This window comes from Eretmochelys imbricata, chromosome 13, assembly GCF_965152235.1.
Source record: "Eretmochelys imbricata isolate rEreImb1 chromosome 13, rEreImb1.hap1, whole genome shotgun sequence".
Taxonomy (NCBI): Eukaryota; Metazoa; Chordata; order Testudines; family Cheloniidae; genus Eretmochelys; species Eretmochelys imbricata.
The window spans coordinates 2179411-2197861 of record NC_135584.1 but is presented as its reverse complement, the minus strand read 5'-3'; the positions used below and the strand labels follow the sequence as shown (position 1 = coordinate 2197861).

At 49.4% G+C, this 18451-nt stretch overlaps 1 protein-coding gene across 1 annotated transcript in view; it reads right to left on the bottom strand.

The window, feature by feature from the left end:
- Positions 1–14036, bottom strand: part of NOL4L (nucleolar protein 4 like) — a 103152-nt gene extending 89116 nt beyond the window's left edge. The window contains 2 exon segments of the mRNA XM_077832103.1: positions 13730–13849; positions 13851–14036. Coding sequence (XP_077688229.1) covers positions 13730–13849; positions 13851–14036 — 306 coding nt within the window.
- Positions 14037–18451: the final 4415 nt, after the last annotated feature.

Sequence of the window (18451 nt, the reverse complement as noted above, 5' to 3'; positions counted from 1 at the left end):
GACAGCAGAATTAACTCCGCAAAGCCTGCCTGGTGTGCCCTCAGTGTTCTACACCTTGAATGCAAACTGCTCCACCTGACTTCAAACTCAGATCCCCGAATCTGTTATTTGCATCCTGACACTGGGGAGGTATGTGACTAGCTGAAATGTAGAGTGCAAGGGTGAACAAGTCCCGCTTGACAATTATTACTTCTTCACACCCTCCTCTCATAATGACAGGTTTCAGAGTAATGAAAGGGATACCGTTTCAATATGAACTCTTGGAACTTTTGACAAAGAAACTGTTCCTGGTACTTGTGCATTTATGGGAAGCTGGTCCTTGATTGACTTCTATATTTAGGTTTCAGAGTAGTAGCCCTGTTAGTCTGTATTCGCACAAAGAAAAGGAGTACAAAAGCTTATGCTCAAAATGGAATGCATCCGATGAAGTGAGCTGTAGCTCACGAAAGCTTATGCTCAAATAAATTTGTTAGTCTCTAAGATGCCACAAGTACTCCTTTTCTTTCTATATTTAGACTTTTCTGGAGCTTTAGGAAGTTCACTCCTTGTGGTATTTAGGTGTAGGATAAAAGCAGCTTTTGCAGGGGATATGCTAAATCACAGCAGGCTCCCTCTACTGATGCTGCTATGAGCGAGAAGTTCTAGCTCCCTAGAACTTCACTCTTCCTTCTAGTCTACAGCGCATTGGACACAGTGTGTGCTTGAGGCATACGGGCCAACATTAAGGTGAGAGAGAGAGAAAGAAGATCATTTGGCATCAGCCATACAGCAATAATCAGAGATCATCAAAAATGTGAAAAAATGTTCACGACATTTTTGTTCTTTTCCCGTTTTTCCCTGAAAATATTTTTTCTAAGAATATTTTCTGATCATCTCTAGAGCTGGTTGGAAAACAGAAAAAATTTGTTGCTAAAATTTTCATCGTATTTCCCCCCCTACTGCACCTAATAAGCACTTGTATATCACTTTGTATTTTCAAACCACTATACAAACACTGAGCCCAATCCTGCACTTATCGCTAGCCCCCACTGATTTCAGTGGGAACAGACTGGGTGTATTAACCAACTAATCCTCACAGCCAGATGAGAAAGGCAAGTATTTTATACCCGGGGGAAACTGAGGCAGAGAGAACAGGCAACTTTCTCAAAGCCACACAGTGATTCAGTGACAGAGCTGCAGGATTAGCAGTCAAGAGTTCCTAGGTCCCAGCCCCATTCTCAGTGCTGACTAGACCACATTGCTGCTCTAAGTAGAGTTTTACACTACTTTTTTCTAAGGTAAATACTTATTTGTGAGAAAGAGATGGCTACAATATTTGGAATACGAAGTTGCAGAGATACATTCCTTCTATGGGAGCACAAGGGTGAAATCCCAGCTACTGGGAGAGATCCACTGTTTTTAAACTGTCACAGGGCAAGCAACTCCTTTAAGGGAAATTCAGGCCTTAGCTCTGAGTTTGGCCTATTTTCCTCCCAGATCCTGAGTCTGAGCTGCAGTCTGTAGGCTGAAAGCAAGGATTGCTGAGAAGGGGGAAACAGGAAATTAAAGGCAAGTCCTTTTCTCCAAGCTGGAGAGAGAGATTTAGGGACAGTAGTGTAGGGAGAGCTTTACAGGGTTCAGGACTGAGGTCTGTGCTAGGGTTCTTGGCTGAAAGGCAGCTGAGAAAGCAGATGAACAGGATAGGAAGTAGCCTGGGGGAGGGGTGAAGCAGAATACTGAGGCTGGAGTAGATAGTTGTGTGGCTCCACAAGGCCCTGGGCCTGCAACTAGAGGTAGAGGGACTAGGCTGCCCTTTACTTCTGTTCTGCTACCTGGAGGTGGTGGGCAGAAACCACTGCAGCAAAAGGCCTTGTTTGTTTGGATTCCTGTTTGCTTTCAGAGCGGGAGGATTTTTGGAAAGGCTGGAGGGCTAAGCCGCCTCTCCATGAGGAGACTGTGAATTGGTGGAGGGAAACTGAGGCTGAAGACACACCTAACAGCAGAGAGGTAAGTGTCACACTCACTAAATCAACATGCTTTTATATATTTGGGGCTAGAAACAACTGGGCATCTGGCTCTCCTGCACCAGAGCTGGTGTCCTGAGTTAGGAGAGGTGAGCGTAAGATCATAGAGCAGACTATTTCAGAGGTAATCAAATGCCAGTCCGTCTGGGCTTTGGAATGGCCTAAGCTGCTGCCAGAGGGCTAGTCTGGTTGTATTCAGGGAGAAAGCTGGAGCTAAAGAGCACTGTGTTCACAGCAACTGCACATCAGTAATGGCACCCTGATGTCAAAGTGAAACTACAGAGAAGGGGTAACACCGCTACAGCAGTTCAACAGTTCAGGCACAAGGACAAGCAAAACTCTATGTAAAATAAGTTACCACCCATACTAAAGCTAATACACACTGACCAAGGTCAAGAAACTGTGAACTAAGACTATAAAACATCCTTAACTCAGCCCACAGTTCCCCGGTAATGCAACATACATGGGCCATTATTGGAGTCTCCATGGGAATGGCAAGATGTACCTCTAGGAAAAGGCAGACTTCATCAACTTGCATTAACCAGACTGTGAAAACTTTAGCCAACACCTACTATCACAAGGTTTACAGCTTCTCATCAGCCTTGTTATCTACTTGCTGATCAAGCAACCCCCAGCTGCTTAGGCCTGAAATCACCAGTCTCCCACCAAATTAATCTATGCTGGCCCCACACGAACTCCCCTGATGGGGTGGTGGTGATGTCTGTGGGGTGTGGGGGGTGTTAGACTTGGGCTGCCCTTGCTCCAGGGGCTGGAGTGCAGTTCTCTCTCTGCTGACTCAGAAAACATGTATTGTTACACTAGGTTCATGTCTGCAAGGCTTCACAAACATAAGAGATGAACTTAAAAGTCATATTGTGTGTGAATGAAAGCTTAGATTCTGCAGAAGTTGATGGCATTCTCCAGGGATAGATTCCTAACCAATGTGGTCAAGTTTGTGTTTCAAGTTAAAGGAGGGTTATGTAATTAATGCAAATCAACATAGGCTTATGGAAAATAGATCCTATCAAACTAACTTGATATTTTTTTTATGAGATTACAAGTTTGGTAGATAAAGGTAATTATGTTGACATAATATACTTAGACTTCTTGAAGGCATTTGACTTGGTACTGCACAACATTTTGATTAAAAAAATAGAATGATATAAAATTAACATGGCACACATTAAATGGATTAAAAACTCAGGGACGGATAGGTCTCAAAATGCAATTGTTCACTGAAGAGGTGTGGCCAGTGGGATCCTGTGGGGATTGTTTCTTGGTCCTAAGCTTTTTAACATTTTTATCAATGACCTAGAAGAAAACATAAAATCCTCACTGGTAAAGTTTGCAGATGACTCAAAAATTGGGGGAGTGATAAATAATGAAGAGGACAGGTCACTGATTCAGAGCAATCTTGACTGCTTGACAAACTGGTCACAACCAAATAATATGCATTTTAATATGGTTAAATTTGAATATAGATATCTGGGAATAAAGAATGCAGGCCATACTTACAGGATGGGAGGACTCTATCCTGGGAAGCAGTTACTCTGAAAAACATTTGGGGTTGGGGTGGATAACCAGCTGAGCATGAGCTACCATTGTGATGCTGTGGCCAAAACAGCTAATGCAATCCTTGAATGCATAAACAGGGAAGAATCTCAAGTAGGAGTAGAGAGGTTATATCACCTCTGTATTTGGCACTGGTACAACCACTGCTGTATTTTTGTGTCCGGTTCTGGTGCCCACAATTCAAGGATGTTGATAAACTGGAGAGGGTTCAGAGAAGAGCCCCAAGAATGAGTAAAGGATTAGAAAACCTGCCTTACAGTGATAAATTGAGCTTTTTGAGTCTATTTAGCTTAACAGAGAGAAAGTTAAGGTGTGACTTATTAAAGCCAATAACTACCTACATGCAGAACAAATATTTAATAATGGGCTCTTCAGGCTAACAGAGAAAGTTGTAACACGATCCAGTGGCTGGAAGCTGAAGCGAGACAAATTCATGCTGGAAAGAAGGTTTAAATTTTTAACAGTGAAAGTAATTAACCATTGGAACAGTTTACCAAGGGTTGTGGTGATTCTTCATGACAGGAAAATTTTAAATCAAGACTGGATGTTTTTCTAAAAGATCTGCCCTAGGAATTATTTTGGGGAAATTGTATGGCCTGTGTTATATAGGAGGTTAGATCAGATAATCACCATGGTCCCTTCTGGCCCTGGAATCTATGAATATATACATGCTAGGCAAAGAAGATTGGGGAAAACAGAACTCTAGCATGCTATACAATATGATTGCTATAACCTGGTAATCCATCTATAAAGACCCCTTCCCCAAGATCTGACACAGTCCAGTGCTGTGGAACTATATTCATGCAATGACTGAGCCTCAACAGGGTAGTCACATGGGCAATATGGCAGACATAAAACTGGCTGTTCTTTAGCTTTTTGTGAGGTTTGTCTTTGAAACATGGCTGTTATTGAGAGCAGGAGGTAGAATATGAAGGAAGAAGGCAATCCAAATGGGGAAGAGAAGATAGACAATTACAATAATCTGCCCTCCCCATGGAAAATAAATTGGCAGCTGACAGGTTATACTTTGTACAAACAGAAGCTTTGCAGGAGAAGTGAAGACTCCAGAGGGGCCAATTGGCAGGTTAATTAGGATGAAGCAAGGGATTAATGAAAATGTTTAAGAAACAGGGTTTGAGATGCAAAAGACTCTGAGAGATACTTGCTAAAGAGGAATCACCTCTGGTTTGGGGGAGGAGATGGGAGGGTAAAATAGCAGAACAGAGAATGACCAATGCAGATGTCTCTGAGAACCAAGGAAGGGAGAGGGGATTCCCGAGGAAGAAGCAGGGAAGTTCAGGGAAGGACCCCATGACATCTTATTTTTCTAGAAATAAATGGGCTGTCCCCCTCCCCCAGTAAGACCAAAAAGGCATCAATAATGCAGAATAACCTCTCTCCAGGTAGCTGGCATACAGCCTCCCGCGGCCAGCCAGTAGGCTATCTGTTTACCTTGAAGACACGGGGCAGGAGGAAAGCAATTAAATTGGAGCTTTGATTAGGTCTTGCAGACAACGGCTTGCGTTAGAAATGCCCGAGCCTCTGTCACTGTGCTGGCTGTGGCTGAGGCAGGCCTCCTCCATCCCCTGCTCAGCGCTTTCCCGGTACAGCAGAAGCATGACTGATGCTCTCTGTCCCACACAAGCTCAGCGAGCTCAGAGGTAGGAACCAGTTGCTAAGAGACAGGACTGTACTTTCCAGCCCACATTCAGACCTTTGTCACCAGCTCAAGGGCTTTTGCTGGATCAAAACACACTATGCAGGTGAGAAAATGCAGGCAGCCTTTCTCCACAGCTAGTCAGATCTCATGAAAAATCACATGGTTCCAGTTAGGGAAGCCACTCCACAGGCATCAAAACTGATGATGGGAATAAAGAATCTTAAAGCGTTTGTAAGGAAAGGGGTGGGAGTGGAGGGGGGTGCAGAAACACACACAACCCTGCAGCAAAGCTGGCTGCTTATTCCTAATGCTGCAAGATTCAAAACAGCAATGCTCTGCTGCCCGCTGAAATCCAGGATCAAGGGGATGATACCCGCAGCACCAAAACCTAGAGGGCTTTAGATATCTAGACAAGACAGGTGACTGGATGACTCTAGGTAGTGGGGGTGGAGACTGGTATTAAGATACGGCGCTTTTTGTTTCTAGGTCACTCACTCAAATCCATCCCAGACTAGTAGAGTCACCAACAAGTTTGGGGGTTTGGTTTGCCTTATACTGGCTTGGGAGATGTGGGCTTGATGTCCACATTGTGAAACAACCACTACATCTAGCAGTCTCACCAGAGAGCCACAGACTGAATGGGCCGTGGAGACTGAACTACCCTCTTCCGCTCAGCAGTGGTCCCTCCAGATCAGGATTAAGGTCTGTAGGCAGCCAGTGTGGGGGAAGCTAGCATGACGGCTGTCCATGCTACTTCTAGTGTGTGAGCAGAAAACCTTGTCCTCCTGGACTGTCAAGCCAACACTGCACAATCACTGAAAGAAAATATTTATATTGCATCTATTCCTGAATCCTCCCTCTCTGAAGAGTCGTGCACCACGGTGGTAAAACTTAACCAACCTCCTTTCAACTCTGACAGGTTTCAGAGTAACAGCCGTGTTAGTCTGTATTCGCAAAAAGAACAGGAGGACTTGTGGCACCTCAGAGACTAACCCATTTATTTGAGCATAAGCTTTCGTGAGCTACATCGGATCCGATGAAGTGAGCTGTAGCTCACGAAAGCTCATGCTCAAATAAATGGGTTAGTCTCTAAGGTGCCACAAGTCCTCCTGTTCTTTCAACTCTGAGTGACTGATGGATGTTCCCATGCTACATAATAAAGGAAAATGCTATTCCATATCCCTAAAGCTAGTGACACTCCTCCCCACCCCCAGCGCACACATGCACAAACACACACACACACACTCTGCAGCTATTTTCTTTTTAAATAAATTGCTACCGTTTTGTTGGCAACCATGCTAAGAGTGGAAGTCAGCAGTGTTCCCATAAAGAAGCTGATTCTGGCCAATAGGTCTCCTCTGTACCACCCATGGCTACAATCAGCTAATTAGACTGACAGGACACTGAAACTCAGTGGTGGCTTTGGCCCATCCCTAGTGCAGTTCCTCAGAGAAGGGAACAGCTAATATGAGAGCAGGGAAAGGTAATTTCTAATTTTTGCTAGAGAAAGGATCCAAAGACAAAGAGAAATAAATATACGTTTTGCTGTCAAAGCAATGCAGACAAGTTTCTATGAAGCTAAAAAGTCAACACAGGTGGATAAACGGAACCTCCATTAATATCCCTCCATCCATCTTTTTGCCTTCTCAGACATTTGTTTGTCCACAAAGTAAATTTACACACTGTTCATGTCTGCTCTAATTTAACAACAAAAACAATATAATTTCTTTTGGTTTACCTGAGAGACTCATGTTGATAATGGTTTGGGCAAACAGACCCTGAAAGGGCTCCCAGTGAAACAAGTTTTAGTGGGCTCTGCTGGGCTTTGCCGCCATCCTTTACCAGTTACCTCAATCACCTTCCTGCTTAAAGTATGGGAAAGCTCCTTCGGGTCAGGCGACTGGAAAGACTTAGTGGAGAGGGAGGGCTGAATTATGCTTATATATGCAGGCTGTCTTCCTTCCTATTGCTTCCAGCATGCTCAGTCCCCTTTCTCCCTTCGCAAACACTGCCTGTAGCTTGCACAATTTAAACAATGGTGTTTCTGATTGGAGCTCGATTTTCTTTCTCTTCATTTTAACTTTATTGTAACAGGCCTTTACAAAAGTTTTGTGCTCAGTTGCTTTTTTTACTTCTTCTTTAAATTAATGCCAATCAAGAGCTGTAAATCTGAGAGCAATTTTGTTGCGTTAATTTCAAGTGATAGAACCAAATTATTTGACTAGTTTTGGGGGGCCTGGGAGGGAGCTCGTTATCTCAGATCCTGATCCTGCCTGTTATACCCTATGCAACACCAATGAAATCAATGGAATTGTGTAGGATGCACAATTTAGATAAGAGTCTGTATTTTTCTTTAAGAATTGTTCAGTCAGCCAGAGCTAGAGGACTGGATGGCTTAGTGAACTAACGATGGGCCACAGACCCTTTCACTTGTAGGTTGCAAGTTCACTTTTAGCCCAAGTTGGTGGTAGTGACCAAAAATTTTTACCACCTGATGACTGCTTTGTGGTCTCTGATGGGAACTGGACCATATGCATGTCACAAAACTACCCAACACAATTGCTACTAACAGGGAACCTGTTGGAAATCTTGGCAGAGAGGCCAAGGACCGAATGAGCCATGGAGATTGATCTCCTAGTGATTCAGCAGGTCAGGACCAAGGTCCAGTTGGCATTGCCACTAGTCATGGTCTCTCTCATTGACAGGGAACTTCATTCTCCAAGATTGCCAATTCTCTTTATACACACACAGAAAGCCAAGGCTGTGTAAATTCAGCCTGCAAATATATCAGAGACTATTGCTGCTCACCAGTGAACTTTAACCAAGAACCCTGAGAATCTCATCAAGAGTAAGCCCTTCGTTAATGTGACTCTTATTCCTGAAACTGCTCAGGGTAAAATTGCAATCGATCCTGTGCAGACACAAAGAGAGCTAAATCTGGAAGTGTTATAGGCTGTTATTTTGGGGTCACACTGGACTTGGTTTACAGGCTCATGCATTTTGTCAGTATTGTGCCAAACTGTCAAGTGCATTTCTAAATGTGAAGCTACTCATCAATTATTTGGGAAAAGTCAGACCCACAGTGCATCCTCACCCCCAGGCTTTTCATGCAGGGTGACGACTCTCTGTGTTGCAAGTAGGTTTGTGTCAAATAATAGGCCATTTCTCACCTTGGGATCCATTTGCACCACCTGCGTCTTTCATTTCAATAATCTTTGTTATTGTTTTCTAATCCAGACCAAATGAAGATCACAGAAAACCTGAGCTGTTAGCTATGACAGTGAAAACTTTTGTAGACTAAAGTTCTCAAAGGTTTTGCCACTGTGGTTTTTGGGGGGGGGGGGGCACCAAATGACAACATTAGGGAATACTTGTACTGGGAAAAAGTGTCCTCTATTAACCGTTAGGTCTGCCTTCTTTCTACCCGTCTGGCTTCCTAAATCTAGCTTGTTCCTACTATGCTATACCATCCTGAGATCTACTGTGTTTTAGTTTTCATGCAGAAACTAAGACTTTTTAGGCATATGTTGTAATGGTCAGATTTATACAGTGTCACAGTGATTTTTCTGCTGTTGATGAAAGGCCGCCATCCATTCCCCTCTTGGTCTCTCTCCTCTGTTTATTATGCTTCACTCTTAGTCTAATATCTTTCTTGAGGGATCTCCAAATGTGTCATTCTAAGATGATTTTAAAACACCTCTACTTTCTGGGGAGTCTGCCTTGAAATATCTAGAAAGGTTCTACATGTAAATCAATTAAACCCCACCATCAGAAATGGCCTCAGCCTTTTATTAGTGTCTGGAATGAACCCTGGAACCGTATATCAAGCTCTGCAGGGGTAAGAAGAGGCAAAGGAAGGCAAAAGCAAATGCACGTACTGCCACAGAGCCTCACAGATCCCTGAGCAGCGCCCAAAGGGTCAGTCTAATGTGAGGCTTTCCCATGTCTCATCTTGCAGTCCCATTTGACTCACTCTTGTTGCCCATATCACAGGCTGCCGGAATGAAGATATCCTGCTAGGTTGGCCAGTGTTCCATAGCTGTGACAAGCGCACACCATGCAGGGTGAAGTATAGCACTGATTTACAGAGTGTACATATCCACTCCTGCAGCTAATGCCCAAACCAAAGGCTGGGTCTAACCTTTCCCCTAACACCTGGTGCTACATGAAAACAAATCAACACCTCCAGCTGTCACTAAAAATGTCGTATTTTTCCTTACACAATATCTCCATCTCAACATACATCTATAGGAAAACTCTGTCCAAAGGACGCTAAATACTTGGGGCAAGAGAAACATGAGACGATAATAAAAGCCACATTTTAACTCCCCACCATGAACAGATACTCTCATGGTTTTGAGGCAAGATCAGAGATATACAAGGCCAGCTGGCTAATGGATGCTGGGGTTCAAGCACTGCTACACTGGTACTAACATACCAGCAACACATCAGCCTATTATAATTTATAATAGTTGAGCAGTGCGAGGGTACACTTAGGAATTGCAGGATACCTGTTGTTTGTATTTTGCAGTAGCACACAAAGGTCCCGTTGTGCTAGGCACTCTGTATGGATATTTTTTAAAGTCCCTGCCCAAAGAGCTTACAATCTAATTAATATCTGAACAGGCTTGTTATGCTGCCAGTAAGGTACCAAATTTCCTACACGGACTAGGACCTCATTTCTTTTTTTTTTTTGTTGTGTGTGTTAAATGACCTGAATCTTCAGGACACTCATCTGGGAAAGGGAAATCCAAACTCCCTGTGCCAGACCTCACTGCTGTCTCTATTCCCAACCCATTCGTCAACGAAAGACCACCATCTGCTGCGACCATCACCTAAGGCAGATGCCCCCTTCTCACTGTACAGTCCTATTTTTCAAACCACCCAAATCTGATTAGGCCTGCTCTGATAAGAGGCCTGAAGGAGGGCAAGGGAGAGTTACTCAAGAGAGAAAAGAACCACACGTTAATTGTGTTTTAGCCACAATTGCACAGAAAACACTTATGTCAATTAGGAATAAACAAGGTCAAAAGGGACACTAATAATCCCCCATCCCCACAAGAACAGGAGTGGCCCTGACTCCGTCATTAGAAGGAAAGACCTTAACCCCACTAGTGCCCTCCACACATTCTTTAGCTCTTCTCAACTTTTCACTCACGGTACAGTACTTCATATTTCCTGTGACAATCTGCAGATACTGAATAGCAACATGCAAAATCCCCTCCCCCTCTCACCCCAGCTGCCTTTTGGCTATGCTTATTCTTTCCCGAGGTCCCAAGCCTCAGGACAGTCCTGAGCACATTAAGTCTTTGACAAATACACTAGGAGAAGGAAGATGGGACAGAACAAGAGGTGTCAGATAGATGAGTAGCATGATGAGGGGAAAGCCAATTGAAGCACCAACCCAGAAGTGTTTGGAAAGAGCAACAGAATAACGATAAACCAGAACATGCACTTGATTGTTGAGCTGAATGCTAGTATCAGCTTCATAAATTATTTGACTGCACATATGTGAATAATGAAGTGCACCCATCTATACAAAACTAGGGAAGACCACTGAAAGATACAGAATCACTGAATTATCACCAACTAAAGAGAAACCCTGTCACATTATTTATAAATGTTCAGAGATGTTTCAAACAAAACAAAAAATAGCAAATGCATCAGCTCAAAATCTTTCACTGGATTTACAACATAATGGTTCCTCTTAAGTAACTGAGTCAAAAAGGGCAGGGGGGGGGACGGGGGACAAACAACTTCTACACACTTGACACCTTAAGATTTAAGGGGGAGCAGCAGTGATGGGTCTTTCCTGCAGTCAGTGTCTCTTTACAGTGCCCCCAGTTTTCACTTCTTACAGTATTACAGTCAGTCTCTGGCAAATGTGCTCTATGGTCCCGTTGAAAATTCATCTGTCTCCTGCGGGTCTGCCTATTTTTGGTTTGTTGATTTATGGAAGTCTAGGTGCGTCTAGTATTTGTAGCCTGCAGGGACTGTAATAGAAGAGTTGGGGGTCTAGATACTCTCCCTACTGAGACTTCATCAGGACATGAGGCTTTTAGGGAGCCTGGTGCCTGCACTGGTCTCGCTGAGCCATCAGGTGTAAGGACCTGGTTGTGCAGCACAAGGGGGGGGGGGGTGTCTCACTAATTAACAGCAGGGTCTCGGGAGTCTAGCATGGCCTCTCTGGGGTACCATGACTCTGCAGCATTGGAAAGATCAGGGCATGTACACTGAGTAGCTAGTGAGACTGAGAGGCTCTGGGGGAGATTATGATGTGCACTGTGTGGGAGGGGGTGTTTCTCACTACCTCAGCCAAAGCAGGGTTGGGTGGCTTTTGGGGGGGGGGGCTGTTGTGCGGAGCAGGCTGTCTCCCACAAATTCGAGAGACATTTGGGGTGGAGGGGCCAGAAAGACCCAAGAAGCCTCTCTGCCCTGCGGAGGGAAAAGAGAAGAAATACTGACCCTCCCCCCTCCCCCAGGAGGAAGGCAGGCCAGATGGGAGGTAAATAGTGCGTTTAGAAGCATTTGCCACAGATGGGCTGCCCTCAATGGCAGCATGCTCCAGCCCTCTCAATGCTGGAGCCTGTGTGCGTGTGCTCGGAAAACACTGCACCCTCAGAGCAGCAGCAGCAGCAGCAGCAGCGAGGGGAAGAAAAGAAAAAAAGGAAAAAAAAAAAAAAAACCCACCAAACCCAGCCCACCCCCGCGCCCAGCTCTGCCCACTTTCCCGGGGCGCAGGCTCCCCCCGGGCCGCAGCGTCTCCGTGCCGCGCGCCGGGGGACACCCGCCCCAGGGCACTTGAGGAGCCGCAGCCCCCTGGGCTGCCAGGCGCTGGGGCAGATGGTGCAGAGGCCGGGGAGGGAGTTCCCAGCCAGCGAGCCCCATGCTGTGCCCCCCCCCCCCGCCCCGCGGCGGAGCGGGAGCGCCCCCCCCGTGCACACAGGGGTCAGCGCCCGCCCCCCCCCCCCAGCTGGCAGGGAGCGGGTCCCCGGCGCGGGGGCGCGGCCGGGCAGGACAGGGAACAATGGCTCCAGCGGGGCCGACTCGTCCCCGGGACAGCAGCCTGCTGGGAGGCGGGGGGAGGGGGAGCGGCGCTGCAACCTCCAGCCGGGCTCTGCCCTGCGCCGTCGCCCCAGCCGGGCAGGGAACAATGAGGCTCCCGCAGGGGAGTTTCCCGGGACAGCAGCCCGCGGGCAGGCGGGGGGGGGGCACGGCCCCGCTCCAGGCTCTGCCCCCCCCCCCAGGATAACCAGCGGCGCCGCGGGACAGCAGCCTGCGGAGGGGGAGGGGCGCGCTCCCATGGCCCAGCGGGGCTGGGCTCCAGCCTGCGCCCGGGTCAGCGGGGGCGGGGGCACGCGGCCTGGCCGGGGGAGGCGATGGGGGGGGGGGGGCGGTGTGCCCGCCGCCCCCACTCTGCCCTTGGCTGCAAAGCGGCCTGCGGTCACGGGGTGGGTGGGAAATGCAGGGCGAGCGTCATGGGGCAGGACCTGCGCTGGGGTGGGTGTGGGGGGGGGGTGCAAGGGGGCTCCCTCCCCGCCGCGTGGGCTGCACGGGAGCCGCAGAGTCTGGGAGCCGGCCCCTGGGTTGCACCCGCCAGGGACTGACACCCAACCCGGAGCTCTCTGCGAGTCTGCACCCATCGCGGGGCGGGGGGGGGGGCAGGTGCAGTGGCCTGGGGTGGAGGGAAGGGATTTCCTCCCCCCACCCTAAAAGAGGGAGCTACCGCCCCTCTTCTTCGCCGCTCAGCCGCTGGGAGGGACCGGCTGGACCGGATGGGGCAGGAGGGGGGAGGGGAGGGTGCGTGTGAGGGGTTTTCCTCCCCTGGGCCGGGTGTCTAACCTAATCTGCATCCTCCCCCCGTTGCGAGGCCAGCTGCTGGGAGCCAGGCTGGCCCTGCCCAGCCCGGGCTGGAGGCTTGGCTGGCCCGCGCCGAACGCGCACCCCTCCCTAGCCACGCATGGGTGGGTGGCGGATGGGCAGCTCAGGTTGGACGTGATCGGACAGGGGTGGGGAGGGGTCCGCCCCAGCTGTGCCCGCCACCACCACCCCACTCAGCCCCCGCCCGGCGGCGGGGGGGGCGGGCAGCCCTTGCTCCGCAGGAGGCTCTGCCCCACGCCCCCCAACAAGGGGTCTGTCTGCAACTCAGCGCACTGGGGCGGGGGGGGGCTGGCTGGACCTGTCCAGACAGGGGCGTGGGGCGGCTGTTTTCTCATGGGGCGCAGGGGGTGGGTGTCTCGCCCCCCATGGGGCATGCGCGCTCATTTGCACCCTGCTGTGTGTCTGGGATGTGCCAGTTAGTGCTGATGGGACAGGGGCCGGGATGGCTGGCGGGGGGGGAAGGGGTGATGCGGGGGGGGGGGGGCTGCCCCACATTGGGTCTCTCCCCTGCTCTGGGCCCCAGCCCCTGGGGTGTCGGCGGCGGGAGGGAAGGACACACAGACACAAGACAGACAGACAGACACCGAGCCCCCGGGGCCCGGAGCGCACTAACCGTTCCCGTTTTCACCGGCACATACACCACTTGACCCATCTTCGCCGCCTCCCGGGTGCCGCTTCCCAGCCGGAAGCCCTTGGACCGGACCCAGAACTGGAACTTGCCTTTCTCCCCCCCCGCCGGCGCCGCTGCCCGAGCCGGCGCCCCCCTGCAGCACCTCGGCGATGCGCTGGTACTTGCTCCGGGTCACCGTCTTGGTTTTGGCCGAGTCCCCGTAGGTGCGGAGGCACCAGTCCCGGAACTGCCGCCCCAGCTCGCTGTCCCCGGGGCGGCTCCCCCGCAGCAGCAGCGGGGGCTTCGGCATATCCCGGCCGGAGGCAGCGCCCGACCCCCTGTCCCGGGCTGGAGACGGCGGCGAGCCCGGCCGGCCCCTGCGCTGCGCCCTGCCCGGCCCGGCCCGGCCGGCGGGGCTGGAGTCGGGACGGGCTGCGGGGGCGAGGCCCCGGGAGGGGCCGCTGCGGGGCGGGCGTGGAGGGAGCGCGGCAGCCGGACAGCGACCCAGCGAGCCGGGCAGAGGGAGGCACCGGCGGCGCCAGCAGCAGCAGCAGCCGCTCCTGTCACAGGATCACAGGCGGCTCCGGCTCGTCCCCCTCCCTCCCCCCGCCCGTCCCTGCCTCCTCCGCCCCCCTCCGGCCGCCTCCTCCTCTCCGCGGGATCCCACCTGTTAGAGCCGCGGCGCGGCCGCCCCGACCGCCCCCCCGGGCCGGGCGCGGGGGTCGGCGCTACCCGCCTGGGGCCGGGGCCGGGGCCGGGCAGAGGCGCGTGGGGGCTGGGCAAGGCGGCACATGGGGGAAGGGGGCGCCCGGGGGCGGGGGGGGAGACCCAGAGGGGCGCCCGGGGGCCGGGCAAGGCGGCACAGGGGGGAAGGGGGCGCCCGGGGGCGGGGGGAGGCGGCCGGGGGAGAGGGGAACGGGCCAGGGGACTCAATAAAGAGCCGCTTCCTCATTCGCAGGGGCGCACGTGTCCCTGCCCCAGGCGGGGCCGGGGAGAGCGCGGTCTCCTCGGGACAGGGGGCGACCGGGGAAGCAGGCACCTGTCGAGCTGCTCTGGCTGGGACCCTGAGCCCACAGGCAGACGCAGACCTCGGGATTATCAGGGTCCCTAATTTCTCTAAAATAATCCTCTCGAAACGACCGGTGACTTCCCTGAACCTTTGCGGGTCCTACCTCCAGAAACCACTGGGAGCCCCTTAGACTGGCCCAGGGCTTCCAAACTGCATCAGGAGACTCATGGACAAAATCCAATCGCTAAGATTTGCCTGCTCCTGCCCTAAATTGTGCCAGGGCTTGGACCCTTAAACACACCGGGGATTGACCAGCACACCCTGGCTTTGCAGCCATCCCCTGAAACAGTCCAGTTAATGCCCCCCCCAACTCAAGAGGCCTCCTCAAATTATGTAGTTCACTGAATCCAGTCTCCTTGGACCAATCACAATCCCCTAAAGCAAACTGGGACTGAAATGGTCAGTCTCTCGTTAGCTGGAATTAGCCTTTCTTGGTACATTCCGAGGGTGAGCTCAGCTCACCTAGTTTTTGTGATCAATTGATCAATGAAATTGCCAATATAATTAAGATCACCGCCATATTCTGCCTGATTTCTGGTTCCTGTGTCACCCGGATGGTCAAGAAACAAAGGTCTGTTGGAAACCTAGCCCTCTGCGACTTCATGCCATATTGCTCTAGGGAAGAAAGATGGTGGTGTGGTTAAACCACAGGACAGAGAGTCAGGAGCTTTGCTGTCTGTTCATAACTCTGCCACAGACTCAGTGAGTGGAAAAGTCACTTAATCTGTCTATGCCTCAGTTTCCCCATTGGTTATATGAGGATGAGTACAGGTATCTCAAGATTTGTAAAAGGCTTCAACTTGATGGAAAGTGCTGTATGTGTGTACTTTATTACTATATATCTGTATAATAGACTGCCCACAACTTTTTGATATATTGAGACAGGACCAGCCCTAGACCAAATGGTGCCCCAAGCGAGGAGTGTCATCTGCCCCCCCCACCCCATTTGTTAAGCTTTTGAATACCTTATTTTTCATTGTATTTGTAGCCCATCTCACAACTTGGATGAACGATTTGAGTGCATGATTTAACTCTGTCATACGACGATAAATTTGCATGCTAGGATCTGTACATCTGCGAGCCCGGCGCCCCCCAAGCCCAGCACCCCAGGCAGTCACCTGGGTTGCCTGTCCCTAAATCCAACCCTGCATTGAGATGCTGCCTGGGTAATTAATAAGATGGGTGAATCGATATAAAGTAGACCTGGCCCAAATGTAGCACAGAGTCAAATTATTATAAGTTTGGGTCTTTAGTCTTCTCCCTTCCCCAGTATTCAACAGGCCTCTTATGGCGCTTTTGCTGAAACCCAGATCTGAGTCTTGGCAGGTCTGTCTACCACTGACAGGCCACCTGCTGTTTGAAAACTTCATAAATTCTGGGGTTTCTCTGGGGAGAGAGGGAGCAACACATTACAGGGCATCTCTGACCCAGATAAATAGCTACCTGAAGCACTGCACAGACCTCAAAGACCCTTTTGTCCCTCTGTTATGACAGTATAACAGTCTGCAACCATAGCTGCCATGATGCGGCACACCATGGGCATTAGCAACTTTTCAGTCACAAAGAGGATAGAATTCAGACCGTTCTGGCTCCAGAAGCGCCGGCCTCCATCACTTGAACTAAAAGCCAGTGCTATTTGTTGGACCTATGACACATGTCTGAATTGTTCTAATTCTAGCCTGTGGAGGCCAGTGGTATACATACGCACTAACAAGTCATTATGTTGTTATCAAAGGTAGGGGTGGGCAAGGGAGATGGGAGCTTGTTTGGAATCTGGGAAATGAATTTGGGGTATCAGTGAACCATTTGGGGCACATAGAGATTGAGCTGGAGGTGAAGGGAACAGAAGGAGCTGGATGGATTGGGAGGAACGGGTGAGGAGAAAAGGGGAGAGGAAAGAAGAGTTTCGTGAAGGTTCAGATAAGCATTAAATATGGCTAGGAATTGGGAAATGCTAATCGGTCCATTCCAAATGTGGTGTGACAGAATAAAAAGCAAAAAGTAATTATAGGTGATATGTGTCCATGCTTACTAGGAGCTTCTTAAAGCACCTAGAGTCAGTTGTGAAATACATAATTACAAACATGGTTGATCTGCGCTGTGTGGGTCTCCATGCAGACCTGACTAAACTCCCAAAGTTCTGTCCCACCATCCACCAGGCTCAGCATCAAACCTGGAATGAATATTTGGAAGACAGCCTCGTTTATGGTTGTTCCAAAGATGCACAAGATGGGAAACCTGGAAGGGAAGTCCTCAATACACCACAATATTTTGATTGGTCACTACAAATAAAATGGACACCTTTTCAAGAATCAACGGACCATAGAAGTACTGCTTTGACCAAGTGACAGTGCTGCCAGGGAAAGCTGGGATGGCGGCGGGAAGGCATCATGGAAAAAAGTATCTGCATACTTATGACTCAACAACCAACCTCCCTGCAAAGAACGTCTTGCATCCCAAGTCAAATTCAGCCTGCGAGACACTGAGCAATGAAGCAGACCAGCTGAACTCCGTGTCAAGGAGTGGCAGGCACAAAAGAGAAAGATAAGCTAGAAAAGAAACCCTTTTTATAAATTGGCCAGGGGAGCAGGTATGGTAGTAGCTACAGGACAGGAACGTAGAGGAAATACTGGAGCACCATAGTCCAGCTGTTCAGCAGAAGGTGTTTAGTTGGAAGGGGAGAAAGGAGAAACTTTTATTAATACAATTAAGTGTATGTGTTTGCACTATCATGGTAACAGGAGGGGGTTTTCCATTCTCAGCAATGATCAAACCCCTTGATTGAGATAAATTGCTTAGTTTCCTATCTTGCAGTTTAACCACTTAGGAGCGGGACTGTTGCCAAGGAAAAAAGAAACCCCCCACTCCCACCTTTTATTCCCATAAATTATAAACTCTTGTCTGAATTACCTTTGGAGGAAGGGAGTGCCCAGAAGTCTTCTCCCACCCCTGTTCCCACCCAGTCCAAAGTGTGCTTAAGAGTTAGCATGGCCATAGAATCTGGTCATTTTCCAATCAACTGAACTAATTTGTAATTTATGACTGCCAGTTCATGGCAAGCATCAAACATATGGGCTCCATCACCAGGAAGTAGGCTAATATGCATTATTATTATTATTATTTATTATTATTACTTATTATTAATAGACACCTTTCTTACATCATAGACATAGATGGCACTTTGCAGAATATGGAATAAGGCTGAGGTTCTGCTCTGAAGATCTTAAGATCTAGCATAGACAGGACAGAACACAGGGCATCAGCTCAGGTAAAGGAAGGGTGGGGGAGACGAATAGCAAGGAGGATGGTGTCAGGGGCTAAGAAGGCGTGAAAGGGGGCTTCAGGAGGGGATTTGAAAGAAGAAAGGTCAGTGGGTGGACAGGAAGTGGGGCACCATGTCAAGTGTAGTGGGCAGCTTGAATAGAGGTGTGAAGCAAAGAGTGGGACAAGGGATGCTGTAAGGAGGAGGGTTGAGGGGGACTGGACACACATTATTATATTGTACTAATAATGTAATTATATTATTTGCATTAGTAATTATTACTACCGTTTTATTGTTTGTTCATTTATACAATGCTCGTGGTGTGCATGGCACTGCAGAGACAAATCAAATCGCATGTCCTGTGGAGCTCCTTGCCAGAGGATGTTGTGAAGGC